Genomic DNA, 13010 nt, shown 5'->3' with positions numbered 1-13010 from the left:
TCTCGGATGAGTTTATGAATTCAGCACCTGATGATGTCTGATCTCATTTAAGTTTATAAATTCAGCACATGTTGCTGTCGGATCTCAGATGAGTTTATAAATTCAGCACCTGATGATGTCTTATCTCAGATGAGTTTATAAATTCAGCACCTGATGATGTCTGATCTCAGATGAGTTTATAAATTCAGCACCTGATGATGTCTGATCTCAGATGAGTTTATAAATTCAGCACATGATGATGTCTCAGATGAGTACATAAATTCAGGACATGATGCTGTCTGATCTCAGATGTATTTATTAATCCATCTTTTAATGCTGTCTGATCTCAGATGAGTTTAGAGTTTAGACATTCAGCCACCATACAGAAGGCGCATGAGGAGGGTATCATCAGCACAGTCAAGTCTGAATCCGAGGCATTTTTTTTTACATGGACATGGATGGGAATTAGGCCTCTGCTTAGTTTCTGCGCTTGGTTATCTGCATTTCCCCCATTAGATCATTACAGTCCGATGACAAGAAGTCATTTTCTCTCTCAGAGGCTGATTTTTGTTGTGACAACATCATGTGTTTGTGGGCGCCTCCAGCAGCAGCAGTAGCCTGAAATGATGAGTATGATGGGATGGAAGCTATCTGCTAACCCAAGGATGCTTTGCAGCAAATAATCCTATAACTCGTCCATGCTCTCGATTTTAACTCATTTAATAGAACACCGTTGAATTTTTAACGATCAGTCTGCAATCAGTATAGCCTTAAAAGAGAAAATAAATAAAAAACAGATATATTGACTTAGCTTTGCTAGCTAAGTAGCTGTTGGCAGTGTATATTCAGCAAACGGAGGGATTTACAGCAAAATAAAACACGAATCAGGCCGGTAAAGTGTGTGAACGGGACATCTGGAGTCCTGAGGGAATGATTTCACTGAGAAGATTAAACGACACATTTCGACCGCTGTATTTAAAAGCAAATGAAATGAACGGTCCATAAATAAACGATCGTGCATCCGATTGTTTAGATGCAGAGGTGGCCACTGCCCAACATATTTCACCTAAAACATTATTATATGACCAAAAATAATTCTAAGTATATAGCAAAGTATAATAATAACTAAACACTTAAATCAAACATAATTGCAATGGATGAAGAGGCGTTTCCGTTACATTATCTGGTGTGGAACAACCAGTATCTAGAACTGGACCGAGAGCTTCAGAAACAGCAGGTAAATTGAGTATTTGTATTGTGTTAATGAATCTTAATTGGTGTCCTATATTTCTATATAAAGCTGAGTTTGTACGTTTTAATGTGTGTATTATAGTATGACATGGAGCGGCTGGATCCGCGCGGCCGCACGCCGCTCGAGCTGTCAGTGTGTCTCGGGCACCTGGAGTCCACGCGAGTCTTGCTGAAACACAACACCAATCCAACACACTGCAACACACAAGGATGGACAGGTGCAAGATTGTATTATTTAAAAGTGTTAGTTCACCAAGAAAATTAATCTTAGATTTTGAAAGTGCTGAAATTTGAAACTAGTGTATATATCAACACACTCTCACGGCGAAATCGTCAGGAATTGTACGACTTTTCTATATTTGGCTAATTCGTATGATATCGTGCGACTGCACTCTTTTGACTTTCACTACAGCCAATGACATCGCTGGACATCGTTTCCATTTAATACGTGACAATTACTTGCTTCCTATCATGTTAACATACTCTACTGATTGAATAAGTTTAGATAAGGGGTTTGACTAAGGGCATAATATTAATAAGTATGTCCTTAACACCTCGTGCGCGGAACTCACGCTTATTTCCGCATTAGACATCCGGGAATTTGCATATGATGAAGTTGTACGAGTTTATGCGACCAACATCATGCGAGACCATACAAAATAGCCAACTCGTAAATTATGTACGAATTTTCATGAGATCGGGTTGTATATACTTATTTTCCTGCCAAAGTGATTCACGTCAGGGCGTCAGTGCCGCTTTGAACTCCACATGAAAAGCGCTTGCAGACAAAAACGTCTCATTCTGCGTTTTGGTGATAGTTAAGACTTGACATGCTACTATGGTAATTAAAATGTGACTTACATAGGATAAAAAAACAAAAAACAATTACAATCTCAAGTTTGTTTTGTACATCAAAAAGCATTAAGAGGTATTTTCTCCATCAATTTATTACTGACAGGGAAGCGCTGATATATGTGTGTGTGTGTTGTGGTGTGTGCATCAGTTTGATGACTCAAGACACATTACAAAGGTTCTGCCCTTCCAACAAGTGTTTATGTTGGTTTATGCTGTAGTAACGGTTAATGAGTTTATCGCGAATAAGAAATCTTAATGTGTTAAACGTATTAAATAAATCGCAAGCGTTAATGCATTTCTTCTGACAGCTCTAATTGTAACACTAAAAAAGTTACATAATTCAGCTTTAAGGCGTGAAGAAGGCACAGTGGGCATACCTTTGAGGCTACTACTGCCCCAGTGACAAGCTGCTGTACCTCTAAAGTACAATTTTTGCAAAAAAAATTCTGACAGTATAGGAATCAACAATTCCTCTAACATGTGAAGTTCTTTCAACATGTGCATCTTTAGTATATCTTGCGGATGCATGCAGGTGATGATGACAGTATTTAATTATGTGTACAGTTTTGCAGGAGGCAGTGAGCACTGGTGATCCTGAGCTGGTGCAGCTGATCCTTCAATACAGAGACTTTAGAAGAGCTACAGAGAGATTGTCTGGCATTCCTGAGCTATTGAGCAAACTGAGACAGGTGATCAAGATACACACATTGCTTGACAGCATGCAATTGTATGAAGTCATCATTGATCCATATGGCAACAAAGGATGCATTTTATATTCATTGGGTAGATCGAAGGAGTTCTTATATAGCTGGAGAGCACTATCCATTAGCATTCCCCCAATGACATCTCAATGGCATTTGCTCAGCTGCCACATGCAGCCCTGTTAGTGTTTGATCTGGATGCTGCCATCTTCAACTCTTCTGCTTCATGGGTACTCAGAGCATTTGTGGCATAATGTTGATTAACACAAAAAATAATTTTGACTCGTCTCTCCTTTTCTTTAATAAAAGAAGAAGCAAAAATCATGGTTACAGTGAGGCACTACACTGCAAATGAATGGGGCCAATTTTTGGAGGGTTAAAAGGCAAAAATGTGAAGGTTATAATTTTATAAAAACACTTACATTCATTTTTCAGTTTAAACTTGGGTGTTATTTTGCGCTAAAGTTGTTTAAATCATCATTTTTCGCAGCAAACTACTGTTCTAGGCGGATTACAGGGTTTACAGCATTACGTCGTCATGGCAAAAAAGTTGTAAAATTGGCTATAACTTTACACGGATCACACTAAAATCACATTGACAATACTGACTTGCATCTTGTGGCTATACTTTTAAAACAATGAGTATGTTGGGGGGGGTGAGGCGGCAAGTCAAAATAATTTTTTGTGGTAATCAACATTATGCCACAAATGCTGTCGATTGAGCTTTACTTGTATTGAACCCAGAATACATCTTTTATATAATGATTTTTTTGTGTGTGATACATATGCTTATTGAAAAGATTATATTTTGTCAGAATACATGTCTACTTTTGAATGGCTGTCAATAGAGAAACATGCTGTTTGCCTGCACAATGGTGTAATTACAGCAACTACCAGCAGGGGCTAACTGTCGAAGCCAATCAGCCAAATTTGGACTCCCCTGGATAGATCCATAAACCTCTCATGAACTCATAAGAGAAAACATTTATTATGATAATCACCATCTTCCCACCAAACACACTATTTACTTTTGAAATTTATTCATAAAGCATTTTAATATGTTGTTTGGTTTTGCAGGCACGTGATTTCTACGTGGAGATGAAATGGGAATTTACAAGCTGGGGTAAGTTCTGGACCTACATTGATTGGTAAGAGCCACAAATGCTTTTCAATGTTACTGTAAATTACAGCTGTCTATCAAACCTTGACAACCTGAATTGGAGTGGAGTGGTGGTGGCATAGTGGACTAAAGCACTGAACTGGTAAGCAGAAGCAACAGCCACCACCATTGTGTCCTTGAGCAAGGCATTTAACTCCAGGTTGCTCCAGGGGGATTGTCCCTGTAATTAGGGCACTGTAAGTTGCTTTGAATAAAAGCGTCTGCCAAATGCATAAATGTAAATGTAAATGAATTGTACTTTAACCATTTCAGCACCACATGCATGGACAGCTCCTGCAGTCAGTTGCTTCTGACAATCATTTGTCTTTCTCTCTCCTTTGCTCAGTGCCTCTAGTGTCTAAGGTTTGTCCAAGTGATGTGTATCGTGTATGGAAAAGTGGTTCGTGTTTGAGGGTTGACACCACTTTACTGGGTTTTGAGCACATGACCTGGCTTAAGGGACGCCGCAGCTACATCTTTAAAGGTGGAGGTGAGTCTGTAGCCCACACAAAAGTTGGATCTACTGATGAAACACTTGCATATATTTAATGGTGTAAACTTTAATTGTGTATCATGTAGAGAGTGGAGCCATGGTGATGGAGGTGGACCATGAGAAGCAGGTGGTGTATACGGAACCGCTGTCTCTGTCCCCACATGACACTCCATCCCTTCTGGCCGCCATGCTGCCCTCACAGGAGAACACGGCTCAGAGACTCACCTCTCCTATAGTGTCCACTCATCTAAACACACGCAACATTGCCTTTGAGAGGTACAGACACATAGATCTCAATTCAGTCTGTATTGCCTTTCAGAAGGATACATTATGTAAAAACTATTGCCTCCGAATGAAATGCTGACACACAGCGTCGTCTTCTTTTTTTGGGGGGGGGATTTTTCCCCTTTTTCTCCCAATTTGGAATGCCCAATTCCCAATGCGCTCTAAATCCTCGTGGTCACGTAGTGACTTGCCTCAATCCGGGTGGCGGAGGACGAATCCCAGTTGCCTCCGCATCTGAGACTGTCAATCTGCGCATCTTATCACGTGGCTTGTTGAGCGCGTTGCCACGGAGACATAGCGCGTGTGGAGGCTTCACGCCATCCACCGCGGCAACCACGCTCAACTCACCACGCGCCCCACCGAGAACGAACCACATTATAGCGACCACAAGGAGGTTAACCCGTGTGACTCTACCCTCCCTAGCAACCGGGCCAATTTGGTTGCTTAGGAGACCTGGCTGGAGTCAACACAGCATCTTCTTGAAGAGACAAACTCATATTGGTTCATCAACTGCATACAATACAGACAGGCCCACAAAATAAGGCTTTCTCAGAGATTTATTAATTACTCTACAAGTCTGTATGGATCTACACATTAATCTCATGTTAATTACTGCAGAAATAAGTCTGGGATATGGGGATGGCGCTCAGAGAAGACAGAGTTTGTCAGTGGATATGAAGCAAAGGTGAGTCTGCTGCCATTTAAATGTCTTTTTCCCTAGAGTAAGACTAGTCCCGTAAGTCATGACTTAGGTCATAATCAAATTATTTATATTTTTAGTTGTTGCTGCTAACATGTCCAACATCTTGCCACCCAAGCCTTTATAAGGACATTTGGTAACATTTTACAATAAGGTTGCATTTGTTAACAATAGCAAACTACATTTGTTAACATGAACTAACAATGAACAATACCTTTACAGCACTTATTATTCTTGGTTAATGTTAATTTCAACAGACATAAGAAATTTTTTTTTATTAAAAGTTGTAAATATTAGCATTAGTTAATATGCTATGCACTAACAATGAACAGTTGTATTTAATACATTAACATTAACCAAGATTAATACATCTAAAATGTATGGTAAAGAAAATATTGTTTATTTTTAGTTCATGCTACCTAATGCATTAATGAAGAGAACCTTAATTAATCATTAGTAACAAATTATGAGTTGAAAATTACTTTTTATCTAGCTTTTAAACTAGCTTTTATCACCATTATTACTAGTACCAAAGCATTTCTGGCCTGGAGATCTCTTGCATAAAAGGTTTCTTTTAAAACACTCATAAAGTATAAATAGTCATTTTATTCAATCAACATTGCAATGTTTATTAGTGACATTGTAGCATATTGAAAAATTTACGCTGAATGGTTGTATTTGTTCTTTGTTCAAAGAATAGTTCACCCAAAAATGAAAATTCTCTCATCATTTACTCACCCTCATGCCATCCCAGATGTGTTTGACTTTCTTTCTTCGGCAGAACACATACAAAGATTTTTAGAAGAATATCTCAGCAGTGAATGGTGTGACCAAAACTTTGAAGCTCCAAAAAGCACATAAAGGCAGCATGAAAGTAATCAAAAGTCTTCTGAAGCAGTCCAGTTGGGGAGAACAGACCAAAATATAACTCCTTTTTTACTGTACATCTTGGCCATAGACTTATGATTTCAAGCTTGATTACAATTCCTAGTGCTTGACGCATGAAAAACGCTAGATGGTGCTAGGAAGTGTAATCGAGCTTGAAATCATGATCCCCAAGGAGACTACTTTTGTCAAGATTTATATTGAAAAAGGAATTATATATTGGACTGTTCTCACCCAAAACCAAGTGGATAGCTTCAGAAGACATGGATTTAACCACTGGAGTCTAATGGATTATTTTTATGCTTTGTGCTTTTTTGAGTTTCAAAGTTTTGGTCTCCATTCACTTGTATTGCGAGGACCTACACAGCTGAGATATTCTTCTAAAAATCTTTGTATGTGTTCTGCCGAAGAAAGAAAAGTCACACACATCTGGGATGGCATGAGGGTGATTAAATGGTGAGAGAATTTTCATTTTTGGGTGAACTATTCCTTTAATGTAATTTGTGTCTGTAGGTTTACAGTGCCAGTAATGTGGAGTTAGTGACACGTTCTCGGACAGAACACCTCTCTGATCAAGACAAGTCTAGGAGTAAAGGTACACAAACATACAGACAGCAAAACGTGCAGAGATAGTGTCTATGCTGAGATTAATTTCAAGAACACATAACAAGCTATTTGAAATTACTTCTAGACAGTGTTGGGTGTAATCCAGTTTCAAAGTAAATAGTTACTGTAATCTAATTTCATTTTAGTCCAAAAAGTAGTGTAATATATTACATTTTAAATTCTTGTAATCAGATTACAGTTACTGACATTTTTAATTAATTTAATTACTTTTAAGTACATTACAGGGTTATGCTTATTTCTAATATACTATTTATGTAGAATTCAGGAATTATGGGCCGTAAGAGTCATTGTGAAGGAGAAATGTGAGGTGCTGAGTGTATGACTTGTAACAATGAACAAGAAAGAAATATAGACATTGTTTTGAATTTGTTGAGTGGAAAAATCTTTTAGAAAGTAACTTAAAAGTGAAGTAATTAGTTATGTGATTACTTTTACAATGAAGTATTTAGTAATCTGATTACAATGTTAGACAAATAATTAGTAATTTGTAGTGTAATGTAATTTTAAGTAACTTACCCAACACTGCTTGTAGCGTATATAATAATGTTTTTATTTCCCTCATGTACTTTTTCATTGTAATTTCTACATGCTCCTGTCCTCCTCTGCATTTTCAGGATCAAGAACTCCTCTTCAGTCTTTCCTCGGTATTGCTGAGCAGCACATCTCTAGTACTGGAGTGAGTAAAATCAGATATCTTGCTTACTACTAGAAGGTCTGGCTTGAATTTTAGTAGAGTCAGGGTTCCCATTATCATTGAAAACCTGGAAATATCAAGAAATCTTGCAATTGTTTTTTTTTTATTCACTTTTAACAGTTTATAAAAATACAAACAAATGCAGCTTGTTTTTCATTAAAATACTCTTATATATATCTCACTTAAAGCAAAGTTCCTTTTAAGACAAGTCAGTCCACTCAGCGGCAATCTTTGGAACACTCCCAGACAGCTATTTTTATGGATACAAGTGGCATAAAAGTACAGCTCCTATCTACTTGAATGGGGAAAGACCGAAATCTCTAAAACAGTTGGTCGAGATTATGATAACACTGGTTATAAGATGCTTTCACTCATTGATTAAAGTAATCATGGCTGACTGTGAATACTACATTTCTACAATGGCATCTGAAACTGAAAACTATTGATTTTAAATGATGCTGCATCCAGCCGCTAGGTGTCAGTGTAAGTCCAAGATGACACAAAGACTAAAGTTACTGAGTGCACCTTTAAAATCAGCAGTTAAATCTGACAATTATGGTATCATAAATAGCTCAGATCATGCTTAAAAAAACACTATTTTCAGACTGGTCCAGCTAATACCTATATGTGTTCTCGAGTTGACTGACGTCAATGTCTGTATCTAAAAGGTGATTGGTTCTTTTACCTGTAAGGCAGGACTTCCTTTTCTACATCTTCCAAATTGGGCATTCCAACAGTCTTTGTTTAAAATGAATTTATTTGTGTGCCCTCAAGGTGGCTTTTACAATACTGGGCTTACTGAATACAGAACTGGTTTGTGACTGTATTGGAATGGAATTAATATATTGATATTAACACTAATTATTACTTTGTTTGTGTTTGTAGAGTCAGGTGTCTCAGTGTGCTAGTCCCCACAATCCAACGGCGATCACTGCAGAGGAATACTTTGATGCAGAGTTTAATCTGAATGGCAGAGACATTGGGCGGCCTATTGAGCTTACCAGCAAAGTACAAAAGTAATGTCAATATTGCAACCCCAAAGTGCCTTGACTTGAACACTGTTTGTCCAGGAAGTTCCCAGAATATGTGTAGCTGGTTTCTTTTTTTGGGGGGCGAATTTTTCCCCTTTTTCTCCCAATTTGGAATGCCCAATTCCCAATGCGCTCTAAATCCTTGTGGTCACGTAGTGACTTGCCTCAATCCGGGTGGCGGAGGATGAATCCCAGTTGCCTCCATGTCTGAGACTGTCAATCTTCGCATCTTATCACGTGGCTTGTTGAGCGCGTTGCCACGGAGACATAGCGTGTGTGGAGGCTTCACGCCATCCACCACGGCAACCACGTTCAACTCACCACGTGCCCCACCGAGAATGGACCAAATTATAGCGACCACGAGGAGGTTACCCGAGTGACTCTACCCTCCCTAGCAACTGGGCCAATTTGGTTGCTTAGGAGACCTGGCTGGAGTCACTCAGCATGCCCTGGGATTCGAACTAGTGAACTCCAGGGGTGGTAGCCAGCATATTTTACCACTGAGCTACCCAGGCCCCCCTGTGTAGCTGGTTTCTTTAATTCTCTCTACCTCTGTTTAATTTTAGGTTTAAGGCCACGCTATGGTTAAGTGAAGCACACCCTCTCTCACTGGCTGAGCAGGTGACGCCCATCATTGACCTCATGGCCATATCTAACGCCCACTTTGCCAAGCTGCGTGACTTCATCACTCTACGCCTACCGCCTGGCTTTCCTGTAAAGATAGGTGAAAAGACACATTAAAGGGATAGTTTGCCCAGTTTTAAAAAACGTTCTTGCCACCGTGGAACACAAGGGGGAGCTGTTAGGCAGAATGTTAGCCTCAGTCACCTTTCTCTTTCATTATATGGAAAAAGATGCAATGAAAGTGAATGGTGACTGAGGTGTTCCACGGAGGAAAGAAAATTATACTGGTTTGGAACAACACAAGGTTGAGTAAGTTATGTCTGTCTTTTTAATTTCATCATCTGTCCTTTTGTACTTCCTTAGAAATTCCTCTGTTCCATGTGTTGAATGCTTGTGTAACATTCAGCAATCTTTGTGGATGTGACGAACCAGTCAGTTCCGTTACTGTACTATCGCCACAAGAAACCACAGAAGCTGGTATGGACTCCTCTTGTTTACCTTTAAAGTACTGATCACTGCTACTGTGCCAGTCATTTACTCTCACTCCACTGCTCTCAGGTCAGACACCTCCCCCCCTGCAGTGTGAAGTGGACCCGTCGGTGTTTGAACCTCCACCAGAATACACCACACTTGGCCCAGGCCGCAGCGAGCCAATGAGAGATGAGGATGATAATTTACTTCAGTTCGCCATACAACAAAGCTTGCTGGATGCAGGAACGGAGAGTGACCAGGTAATGGCCCTCCCTAAAATCTATTAGCCTTTTGACTTTGGTTTACACCAGAGCCCCTCAACTAACTCTTCAATTGACTGGTTGTAGTTCAGCTACCCTAGTTTGTGTAAACATAAACCAGCACAGCTTAGGCTCTGATAAATATGTCTTAACTAGTCATATATTCAGTATATATTTATGCAAATTGAAAGATTTGCTACAGCAATTGATACAGCGGTTTGTCAACTTGTGCACAATAACCCAGTAATAAAGTCGATAATGAAAACAAATTTGGTTTACTTTAGTGAAACCATGGTCGTAAGGGCATTTTTTGGTGGAAACCATGGATTTAAAAACCATACTTGTTCCACAAATTAACAATGCAAACACAAAGCTTATTGCGAGGAAATGCAAACCTTTTTCTGAGCGAAGGTAAAAGTATTTCAGAAAATAAATTCCCTCCCTGTTCTCTAAAGCCCAAAGTAGACTTCGGTTGACCACGTTGCTGATTACTATGCGCACAGTATGCATAACGCTAGTCTGCACGGACTGTCTGCGCGTGGCCCAGATTTTCAGCCGCTGACTGCACTTAAAGAGTGTCACAAAGCAGTTGTAGTGTGCATGCGTCGAAACACGTTCGTATTCACTCTTGGTCAGAAGAGTATACTTTGAAAGGCAAAATGGTCAAATGGGTGAGATCCGATCAAGAATGCAGAAAAACGAAGTATACCTGGGCCTTAAGGGATAGGTCACCCTTAAAAATGAAACTTCTCTCCTCATATGTGTGACTTACTTACTTCTGCAGACAACAAACGACAATTTTTAGAACAATATCTCAACTCTGTTGGTCCATACAATGCAAATGAATGGTGACCAGACCTTTCAAGCTCCAAAAATCACATAAAGGCCACATAAAAGTAATCCATATGACTCCAGTGGTTAAATCTATGTATTCAGAAGCGATAAGATAAGTGTGGGTGAAAAACAGATAAATTCAGATAAATTCTCCTCTCTGGCAATATGCACGAAGAATACGAATCACCAAAAACAAAAGAAGAAGAATGTGAAAGTGGAGATTGATCATAAAAATGACTTAAATATTGAAATGTTTCTCACCCACACTTGTCACATCGCTTCTGAAGATATGGATTTAACCACTGGATTACTATGGATTACTTTTATGCTGCCTTTATGTGCTTTTAGAGCTTTAAAGCTCTGGCCACCGTTCACTTGCATTATAAGTACCTACAGAGCTGAAATATTCTTCTAAAAATCTTTTTTTTTGTGTTCAGCAGAAGAAAGTAAGTCTGGAATAGCATATGGGTGTATGCATATAAATGATGAGATAATTTTCATTTTTGGGGGAACTATCCCTTTAAGGGGCTCTTTACAAAATACTTATAGGACTGGCAAGGGATGTATTTTCTCACTGAATTAGAGTTTTAAAGGGACTGATGATAGAGGAAGGAAAATCTGGCCCAGAGCCCTGGTTTACATCAATCTGCTGCCAACATAAAGTCATATAATTAACTCTTGAATCATTTATTCAATTACTTATCTTTTTTTTTTCTCCCCGTGCTCTTACTCCTCTATAACAGCCAGAGTTGCAATATGGTATTACATAGCCAATACTAAAATATTAGCAGAAATCAACTTTGCTTCATTTCCTCCACTGTTTTCCCACTCACTCTCTCTCTTTCTTTCCTGTCCCTCTCTGTAGGTGACCATATGGGAGGCTCTCACTAACACTCGTCCAGTTTCTCAACCTCCGCTTTATGAGGAGGACTCTCAGCTTGAGAGGTGTGTGTGAGTGTGTGGGCACCAACAACAGTGTGTACATTGAGTTTAGCATGGTTGATTATGTGCAGTGTTGTGCATATTTGATGGTTATGAAATGTATTGGTCGTTTTCTATGTCTCCCTGTGTCTGATAGGGCGATTCAGGAATCTCTGTCTTTGTCACTGGCCGGAGGAGAGAGTGGAGAGTCAGATCCAGGTCAACCATTATACCCACTTGACCCCAGCCTCAACTCACCTCCGTGTTATAGCTCACTGGCTGAGCCTCGAGTGCCAGGAGCGTTCGCTGTGGCCAGCAGTTTTGATGAACAGCTACGCATCGCGATGGAGCTTTCATGCATAGAACAAGAGGAGTTAGATAGGTACGAATTAAAAAGGAGCAGAAATGAAAGAATGAGAAGACATTAGTTCCCATTCAAAACCTAAACGGCCTTCTTAGACAGCATTTTAAGGCATCATAGACACCTGATAGAACGGTTGTTCCAAATAATACACAGCAAATTCTAAGGCAATGTCCCATGTAGGGTTGCCATTAATATGGGATGTGATTTGTCATGTTTTTTAGTAATATAGTACATATTTAGTATTTAATTTATATATTGGAAGATGTCAAACTGTCAGTTGTCACGTCTCTCATATGCTACACATAAAGAGCACTATTTGTGTGCCTTATAGACTTGCTGCCTGTGCAGATATTTCAAATCAATCATTTTTGAAGTTTCATGACAGTTAGGATGCTGCCTTAGAAGATAGCTGCCTATGTAGACAGTAGACAGTGAGGCAGCTCTCTAGGTTTGAATGTGTTTCCTTATTTGTATCAGCTAATAACATTTCTCTATTCCCTAAAGGAAGAGGAGGGAAGAGGATGAAGAGCTGGAGAGGATACTGCAGCTATCACTCACAGAGAAGTAACTGTAGCGATGCCAGATTTGGGTTTAAAGGGATAAATTATTGTTTTGTTTTTTCCTGCAGTGTTAAATTCTTCTTTCTTTTCAAAAATAATAAAGATGGGATAGAAAGAGAGATAGGAGAGAGTGTGCGTGTGCGTGTGCGCGTGCGCGTGTGTGTGTGTGTGTGTGTGTGTGTGTGTGTGTGTGTGTGCCAAGACAGAAGCAATTCATGAGAGAAGAGAAAAAGAATTTGAAACAAAGAGCATGGCATGAAAATGTGAATGATATTCTCTCAGTTGTACTGTCTTTTGAGTGATAAAAGGTCTTCAG

General features: G+C 39.3%; 1 protein-coding gene across 1 annotated transcript; it reads left to right on the top strand.

Moving 5' to 3' along the window:
- Positions 1 to 139: 139 nt before the first annotated feature.
- Positions 140 to 12787, top strand: ankrd13d (ankyrin repeat domain 13 family, member D). Its single transcript, XM_051649582.1, has 16 exons — positions 140 to 1216; positions 1313 to 1448; positions 2650 to 2774; positions 3864 to 3909; positions 4292 to 4435; positions 4525 to 4714; positions 5342 to 5408; positions 6822 to 6903; positions 7550 to 7611; positions 8515 to 8645; positions 9227 to 9384; positions 9648 to 9761; positions 9843 to 10015; positions 11715 to 11794; positions 11928 to 12152; positions 12639 to 12787. The coding sequence occupies exons 1-16, from the start codon at positions 1133 to 1135 to the stop codon at positions 12700 to 12702; spliced, it is 1881 nt and encodes a 626-aa protein (XP_051505542.1). The 5' UTR covers positions 140 to 1132; the 3' UTR covers positions 12703 to 12787.
- Positions 12788 to 13010: the final 223 nt, after the last annotated feature.

Source organism: Myxocyprinus asiaticus, chromosome 22 (genome assembly GCF_019703515.2).
Source record: "Myxocyprinus asiaticus isolate MX2 ecotype Aquarium Trade chromosome 22, UBuf_Myxa_2, whole genome shotgun sequence".
In the NCBI taxonomy this organism is placed as follows: domain Eukaryota; kingdom Metazoa; phylum Chordata; class Actinopteri; order Cypriniformes; family Catostomidae; genus Myxocyprinus; species Myxocyprinus asiaticus.
The sequence above is the reverse complement of the archived record's forward strand: the minus strand, read 5'-3'. Positions and strand labels throughout refer to the sequence as shown.

Bases quoted from the DNA above. Each gene is read 5' to 3' on its own strand.
- ankrd13d (XM_051649582.1), top strand. From the start codon at position 1,133: ATGGATGAAGAGGCGTTTCCGTTACATTATCTGGTGTGGAACAACCAG. The intron at 9,762-9,842 runs GTATGGACTCCT...CACTGCTCTCAG, and splicing joins ACAAGAAACCACAGAAGCTG to GTCAGACACCTCCCCCCCTG. The intron at 11,795-11,927 runs GTGTGTGTGAGT...TGTGTCTGATAG, and splicing joins GAGGACTCTCAGCTTGAGAG to GGCGATTCAGGAATCTCTGT.